At 43.6% G+C, this 8,816-nt stretch overlaps 1 protein-coding gene across 1 annotated transcript in view; it reads right to left on the bottom strand.

The window, feature by feature from the left end:
* Positions 1 to 5,218: 5,218 nt before the first annotated feature.
* LOC148113613 (uncharacterized) overlaps positions 5,219 to 8,816 on the bottom strand; it is a 7,403-nt gene continuing 3,805 nt past the window's right edge. Inside the window, exon 2 of the mRNA XM_087891723.1 lies at positions 5,219 to 5,710. Within this exon, the coding sequence (XP_087747849.1) occupies positions 5,430 to 5,710 (281 nt within the window). The 3' untranslated portion in view covers positions 5,219 to 5,429. The remainder of the gene's footprint in view (positions 5,711 to 8,816) is intronic.

Below are 8,816 nucleotides of genomic sequence, written 5' to 3'. Positions count from 1 at the left end.
TTACGTGCTTTCGAACTGCTAGGTTGGCAGAAGCTGGGACAATTAATGGGAGGTCACCCCATTACACGGCACTAGGGATTATATATATCTGTATCTATCTATCTATCTATCTATCTATCTATCTATCATCTATAAATTTTATGTTTTCGTAGATTTTCACGGGTAAAAAGAGGTTGTAGAAAAAAAATTCTTTAAAAGTCTTTCTGATGATCCCAGCTGAGCCATGCGATCATCAGAGGCTTTTTTTTTTTACTTTTAAAAGCATTTTTTCGGCGAAAGAAGTTGTAGGAAAAATGCTTTTAAAAGTAAAAAAAAAAGCCTCTGATGATTGTGTGACTCAGCTGGGCATTGGGGGGGGGTAGGGTGGCACAAGGATTTTTGCTACCGGTTCTCCGAACCACCCTCCACCATATGTATGTATGTATGTATGTATGTATTTCTCTTTAGCCAGGTTCTTCGTACGTAAACCAAGATTTTTATGCAGCCCTAGTTCAGTGAAATCACAATCCACTAGTTTATAGGCTTTTTTTTTTTTTTGTGGCAGCCAGCAAACACTCTGCTGCCCATTGTGAGACTAAGGAGACTAAGATAGATCTATTTTGGACCCCAACTCCAAGTAAAGATCCGGCGGAAGCAAGCATTTTCCAAAGTTGTCTTTACTAGAATAGATAAACTGGCACATCTGAGAAAACCCGAATCTGAAAGAGCCAGGTTTTCTCTCAGTACATCAAAAAACCCCAAAACCATCCCCTCACTCCTCAGTCGATCACATGCTCCAATCAACATCCGTCCCATCTCGACTCAGCACTCCAACCACTCCTTCTCCAGATGCCGGATTGCCCTGACCTTGACTGACAGGAAGAATGCTATTATGTCTACAGTCAACCCCTCTACTAAATCCCGCCTCCTACTTTCCCACACATGAGAAGGTGGCAGCCTGGAAGCTTTCGGCCTAATATGGCTTCCAAAGCTGACAGGCAACTCCCCCTGCAGAAAAAACCACATCCTGAAAAATAAAGCAGACAAAACACAAAAGAAGGAGTTGACACCTTAACCCACTCTCCCCCTCCCTCAGGGGGACCTTTCGGTTTCTCAAGAAATTTATCATGAAATTGCTTCATTAGCGTATCAGCATTCACATCCCAACTTTCCACTCAAGTAGCTTCAGATAATGGGTACCCTTTCCAGTGTACCAAATATTGTAAGCAACCTGTGTAGAGTCTAGAGTCAAGGATCTTCGTAACTTCATAATGAGTCTCCCCTTGCACTACTAAAGGAGGGGGGGAGCAGCTAGTAAGAGCCTTAAGTTAGATTCTTTTGCTGGTTTCAATAAGCTACTGTGAAAAACTGGGTGCACTTTCCCTAATATGCGAGGGAGGCTAAGTTGGACAGTCATTGGGTTAATCACTTTCACTATAAAGAAGGGACTTATGAATTTAGGTCCAAACTTCTTGCTAGGTAATCTCAATCTTAGGTAGGAGAGCCCATCGCACCTCCAAAGCCTCTTTCTCCCATACCGCCCATCTACGCTCAGTGTCCATTAACTTCCTCAACACATAAGCACACGGCATTAGATTGTTTTGGATGTTCCTTTGCAGTAGAACAGCAGCCACCGCCATATCACTCACGTCCGCCTGAACCACAAATGGCTTATTTGGGTCGGGGTGCTGTAGGATCGGCTTCACAGCAAATAGGCGTTTTAACTGATCAAAGGATTTTTGACAGCCCATTGTCCAAGCTAAGATTTGGTTAGGTTTTTGCTTGGTGGGAGATGGACCGGTTTTTAGCAATTCTGTCAAAGAGAGAGCAACCTCAGCGATGGAAGGGATGAATTGTCTGTAAAAGTTTGCAAACCCCAGAAAGCTTTGAAGCTGCTTACGGTTTCATGGGGGTTGCCAGTCCAACATTGCCTTCAACTTCCCTGGGTCCATTTCAATTCCTTGATTCAAGACCCTGTATCCCAGGTAGTCCAAGGACTCCTTATGGAACTCACATTTGAAAAACTTCACATAAAGCTTGGCCGCTAGGAGCTTTTACAGCAATTGTCTGACCAATTTGACATGCTCTTCCATACTTTCACTGAATATAAGGATGTCATCAAGGTAAACAAGGATCCCCTTTATACAGGTGCTCATGCAAAATTTCGTTGATCAGTTGCATGAAGACTGCAGGGGCCCCTTGGAGTCCAAAAGGCATGACCTGGAATTGGAAACTGCCCAGGGGGCAGTTAAAAGCAGTCTTCCATTCATCTCCCTCCCTTATGCAAACTTGGTAGTAGGCTTCCCTTAGATCCAGCTTGGTGAAAATCTTGCCTTTTGACAAGTGGTTGAGCAAGTCTTTCATTAGTGGTAGGGGGTAGGTATTTTCTATGGGGGGCGTGATTTAGTCAGCTTCCTGCACCACAGCAGGGGGTGCTTTTGCCCTCCCTGGGCTCCAGAGGCTTTCCCCGAGCCTCTGGGAGGTGAAAACAGCCTCCCCAGGCTCTGGGGGCCCTCTGGAGGCTGGAAACAGGCCCATTTCCAGCCTTCCTGAACTTCCGGTAGGCCCATTTTTTGCCCTCGCTGAGCCTCTGCGCACGCCCTGCGTTTACTTGCATCCAAAACGGGCTGTGTGGGGACTCCTGGGAGGGGCAGGGCAGGGTGGGCAGGACGGGGAATTTGGGGGTTCTCTGTACTGCACAGAATCTTAGCTAGAGGTTCTCCTGAACCCCTGCAAACCCCCAGCAGCCCACCCCTGCACCCATCTCAGCAAATGAATCTGTGCAGGTCACCGTTGTGAGATTCCAACAAAATGGAGTTGATCATGTTTCTGTATGAATCCCACAGAAGGCCAATGGATTTAGCTGGGTTATGCACGGATACCCCAAATTAGCCTCAGTGCAGCCCTGATGCATCTCCTCCAACCTGGTGAGCTTCAGGATTCAGTGTAGATTTGAACCCATCACGTTCAAGGACAATGACCCTTTACTGTCTGCTCCGTATCCACTTTCCTCTATTCTTAAATTTTTTTTTATTTTATTTTTTTAATTTGATTTATATGCCGCCCTTCTCCGGAGACTCAGGGCGGCTTACAATGCGTTAAGCAATAGCCTTCATACATTTGTATATTTATACAAAGTCAGCTTATTGCCCTCACAAACTGGGTCCTCAATTTACCTACCTTAGAAAGGATGGAAGGCTGAGTCAACCTTGAGCCTGGTGAGATTCGAACTTACAGTAATTGCAGACAGCTGGTGTTAATCACAATGCTGTCAGTCTGCTGAGCTACCAGGCCATTCTCTGTAGGTTGCCCACTTAGCCTAAGAGCAAAAAGTCATAGTAGTTGCAATACATGTAATTGTAATTATTTATTGAAAAATGTCCCATCGTCCCAGATCCAGTCACGTCCCTTGGCCAACCGCCTGTGAGACACAGTTTCTCCATGGACCAATTACCATGTTTCCCCAAAAATAAGACCCTGTCTTATTTATTTTTTTAACCCTGTAAGCACTTGGCCTTATTTTCGGAAAGGTCTTATTATTTTGGAGTGCATGGAGCAAGACGGGGCTCCTCTTGCCATCTTATCTTATCTGATTTCCAGCTCTGTCTCCCTAATCCTAACCAGAGGAAATGGCAGGGACCAGCTGTGCATGAAATATTTTTGGGGAAGGCTTATTTTGAGTGAGGCTTATTTTAGCCCATGCGCTCAAAAACCCAATTGGGCTTATTATCAGGGGATGTTTTATTTTCAGGGAAACACAGTCATTGGGGCAAAATGACACAATTTTCTGCAGCTGTATAATCTGTAATCAATTTCAATATCAAGGACACACATCTAATCCAAAAAAGCCAAAATGTTCTCAAAGGAGCATCTTATTAAGCCGTTATACTATAAGGCTGCTATGATCAAAATCAAGTGATAATAAATGGAAGCGTCAAACTCAGGGACCGAACAAAGAGAGACCATGTCAAGGAATACACCAACTTTGTCAAATAATTTAAAGAAAGCCAAATGGCTAATATAAAATAGAGGGAGGGAGGGAGGGAGGGAGGGAGGGAGGGAGGGAGGGAGGGAGGAAGGAAGGAAGGAAGGAAGGAAGGAAGGAAGGAAGGAAGGAAGGATGTGTTGTCACCTAGGCTCAATTTGTCATTACAGGACACAATTCGTCTCAAACAAAACTATTTTATTATAACAACTGAGAATTATTTCATTCCCAGCTTAGTCCAAATTATTTCCAAAACAAGTCCTTCAGAAAAAGTCCTTCAGGCTTATCAGAAACCTTTATCTTCTTTGGCACCCTATCAAGGCCTTTCTTGGCAAAGCCCCATGAAGTTCAGAAACAAGAGATGCCAACTGAAACAGCTGTAGCAATGTTGCTTTCCTACAAAGAGCCCAAGAGCCTTTGCTGCTCTTTTAAGCCTTCTCGGAGGGGCCAATCATCTCCTGGCCTTACTCCCGAGTCATCCTTTTTGCTTTAGCTGCTCTTGCCTTCTGGCAGCTCTGCGCATGCGTGCACTAGGAATAGGCTCCTCCTGTTCCTCTGCCTCTCTGCTGTCTGACTCTGGAGGCTCTGGAGTCCGCACATCACTCCCAGATGGCCCTGGCCCCATCTCTGCCTCTGACACAGAGCTCTCATCCAAGCCTTCCCCAGACTCTAGGACTGGCCCATGTTCCTTGCCAGCCTCCTCACTGTCTGACTCTGCTGCCAGTTCCGCAGGCTGCTGGCAGACCACAACACCTTAACTGAGCACATGTATTCATCAGGATGTTTTATTCTTGGGATGAACAAGGTTTTGCCTTACTGTATTCTTGGGTTTAAAGTGTGCATGTATGTCGTCTTGGTTGAAAACCCTCCTGAGCTTTTCAGATATTCCTGCAACATATGAAAAGTCATATGCGGATCTGGCAGCGGAGTCCGACAGCGATGAGGCTGAGGGGGGTGATGTGCCCCCACTATGTCCCATTTTCACTCCCAGAAGGCTTCAGGGAGGCCTTCTAGGCCTAAAATGGGGTGCGGGGGGGGGGGGCGCCGTGTCCCTCCTGTGGTCCATTTTTGCTCCCAGGGGGGTGCAGGAATCCGAGTGCTGCCTGTCACACCCCCTGACCACACCCACCATGGCCACGCCCACCCAGCCAGTCATTAAGGCAGAGAACCGGTTGTTAAATGATTTGAATCCCACCACTGGCTCAGCCACCCATGTTTCCTTCTTTGCGTGCATAAAGGAAAACGAGTACACCATCATTTCTAACCCCCAAGTTTATTTCATATACGTCACCGTGCACAATACGGTTAGGGAAAGCCAAAGTAGCTCTGCTATTTTTTATTTTATTTTTTTTGAAAGCTATAAACCCATAAGGAAGCAGGATAGAGATGCTGGGATAGGTAAAATTTGAGAAGAAAGATTTGGGGAGGAGAATACAATCCAGCCCCCATCAGAAGCACGAACCGGTCAAATGTTCTCAGAAGATGTGGCGTTGTAACAGTCCTCTTCGTTGTCTTCAAATTTCCATGTTGTCTGCATGGGTTGCGCGAAGATGGTTCTGTTACACGGGTTGACAGTCACGTTCATGGTAGTGAGTAGGAGGTAACGTGGACCCGCCTTGATCTGCAACGCGTCGATTGAAAAATGCAGAGAATATTCGTCGGTGCACTTCCCCTTAGTGCTGTGGCGGATGGAGACTTCCTTCGTGGTCACGCTTTCCGAAAGTGATGGGACTTGTAGTGTTTCGTCTGGAAGGTGAACAGAAAGCAGGATAGGAACTCAGTGACACTTGGGCCATGTGGGGCAAAAGAGCAGAATGAACTTCTAACAACAAGTGAACGGAATGTCAGCATTCTGATGCTGCCATAAAAAGGAGGAGACGAGGCTTGACTTTTCACCTACTTATTTTCTCTGTAGATAATATCCCCTAGGAGATGGGATGGGAGGGGGGACATTCCTGTGGGGTGAGGTCAGAAGCTGGGGAGACTGACTTGGAAGATGGCCAATGAGAAGATGAGAATTGGGGAATGGAAAGGGAAGGGTTTGGGGGGTCAGAGGGTTAGTATCGTCTACGACGAAGTCGGGGCCAGATCTGTCGTACTCAATAAATGGAATATTTCAGCAAAGATTAATTGTTTGGGAGTGCAATTTATTCGAGATGACACATGGAAGTTCTTCCGAACGGAAGTTCTTCTTAACTTCCCAAGGAAGTCCTCCTCACTTTTTTTTTTTAAAAAAAAACAAGTTTTATTGGGTTTTTTCCCCTCACATTCACCCGCATCTTTTTTTTTGAACAGAGTATTGGCCTTACAGTATCTTATCTTATACAATTTGTCAAATTCAAATACCCAATTACAAATTTTGCCAAAATCTTCCTTTTTTTTTCCTTTAAAATTATATCTCAATATTTCTATGCTTATTTATATAAACAACATCTTCATTTGCACTCAAAACTCTAACTTACCTACTTATTCACATTTATTCTTTTTTTTTTTTTTTTACAATTCCTTCTTTATCTTAGTACATTTATGTGTGTTCGGGGTTTCCTTTCTTCCATTTTCCTCTTTTTTGTTGTACACACCAATCCTTCTTCTAAATTGAATTGAAATACTAAATTGAAAATGAATACAGCAATAAAGAGAGAAGGAGAGAGGTGGAAGAGAGGGGAGGAAGGGAGGGAGGGGAAATGAGAGTAGGAGAGAGGGTTTACAGGGAGGAAGAAAGGAGGAGAAGGAGGAAGAAGGGGAAGTAGAGAACCGTAGGAGAGGAAGGGAAAAGAAAGTAGGAAGAGAGGGAGATGGAAGTCCTCTTCACTTTCCTTGGGGGAAAAGGGTTCAAATGACTAAACCGTAAGGAAAGAGTTAAATTTAGTAAAAGGAACTAACATGATGAATGGTGTGAACAGAAAAAGATGTTTGTAGCTCGGGGTTGGATTTTTGGGGTATGAGCTTAGTGGTTTTCTTGGAGATGTTTTTCGTGACCCAACTAGGGAACATTGCGACCGGTAGAAGGGAGTTGGGATTGTGGGGAAGAGGGGGAGGAGGAGGAGGAGGAGGAGGCGGGTACCTGCAGGGTCCTTGATGCTCTCTGAGCTTGGTAGCTTTCTTGTAGATGTTTCATGACTTAACTAGGGGACATCATCAGTCCTAGAAGGGAGTGGGGTTTGTGGAGTGGGGGGGGAGGAGGAGGAGGAGGAGGAAGAGGAGAACCCGTCCTTGGTGCTCTCTGATCATGGTTGTTTTCATGAAGATGTTTCATAACTCAACTAGGGAACATCATCAGTGCTAGAAGGGTGTGGGGTTTGTGGAAAGGAAAAGGAGGTGGAGGTTGTGGTGGTGGTGGAGGAGGAGGAGGAGATGGAGAAGGAGGGTGGCTGTGGCGTCCTCCATGCTCTCTAAGCTTGGTGGTTTTCCTACAGATGTTTCATGACTTTTTTTTTTATATATATATATAATAGTTTTTATTAATAATAAAAAAAAACCAACATAGATACATTGAAACAACATACAAAACGAACACACATCAATTCAGTCCAATGACTGACTCTTAGAAGATATTACAACGGTGGGTTATTTTTCATATTTCTATTTGTATCAATATTTACAGTCACCTATTTACTTAGTTGTATATGTACATATATAATTGACTCCTTATTTACTTCTATGCATTTCTATTGAGTACTCGAAAATCATCTTTATATTCCTATTTTTGCCTCCAGCCAGTTGTACCATCTTTGCCATACTAAATAGTAATCAGTATCATCTTTCTCTTGTATTTCTTTTGTGAGCTTATCCAATTCTGCACATTCTGTAATTTTAGCTATTATTTTGTCTTCTGTGGGTAACTGTTCAGATTTCCAATGTTGGGCAAAGAGTATACGTGCTGCTGTGAGGATATGGATGATCAGATATTTTATTTCTTTGGTATATTGTGCTGTGATTATTCCCAATAAAAAGGTTTCCGGCCTCATTTCCAGTTTTTGTTTCGTGATTTCTTCAATCATTGTTTTAATTTGTTGCCAGTATTGTTTTGCCCTTCGGCATAGCCACCAGAGATGATAATATGTCCCTTTCTGTGATTTACATTTCCAGCACATCGGAGATGTATTTGGGAACATCTTGGCTAGGCGCTCCGGTGGGAGGTGCCATCGGTAGAACATTTTGTAAAGGTTTTCCTTGTAGGGTATAGACAATGTCATCTTGTAATTTATCTTCCACAGATTCTCCCACTTATCCAATTCAATAGTATGTCCTATATTTTTGGCCCATATTATCATATTCTCTTTGACAACCTCCTCTTCTAATTTGTATTTTAATAGGTACTTATAAATTTTGGTAATCATTTTCTCATCTGTACTTTCATCCAATTCATTTGGTTCATTTTGGAATCCGAATTGTGCCCGATCAGTTTTATATCTTGATTCTATTTGCATGTATGGCCACCAATCAATGTCTATACCCTGATTTTGTAATTCTTGTCTTGTTTGTAATTCTCCTTCACTGTTCAGTAATTCTTTGTAAGTCCTCATTTTCTCTATATCCATGGCGTTGGGATATATTAGTGCTTCCATTGTCGATAGCCATCGTGGGATCTTAGTATAATGTTTCCTAATCTCTTGCCATGATTTGTACAATGATTCTCTGATAATGTGTTGCTGAAAGTATCTGTGATGCTTGTCCTTTCCCTCCCACAGAAAGGCGTGCCATCCGCGTTGTAATTCAAAGCCCTCTAGTGATAGCATTCTTTTATTCTTAAGGTCTATCCAGTCCCTTATCCAATTCAGCGACGCTGCTTTATAGTATAACTCCCAGTCCGGTAGGCCTAAACCTCCTTTTTCCCGAATATCTTGCATAC

This window comes from Pantherophis guttatus, chromosome 4 (assembly GCF_059756535.1).
Source record: "Pantherophis guttatus breed Tessera chromosome 4, ASM5975653v1, whole genome shotgun sequence".
In the NCBI taxonomy this organism is placed as follows: domain Eukaryota; kingdom Metazoa; phylum Chordata; class Lepidosauria; order Squamata; family Colubridae; genus Pantherophis; species Pantherophis guttatus.
This window is presented reverse-complemented; position numbering and strand designations above follow the sequence as displayed.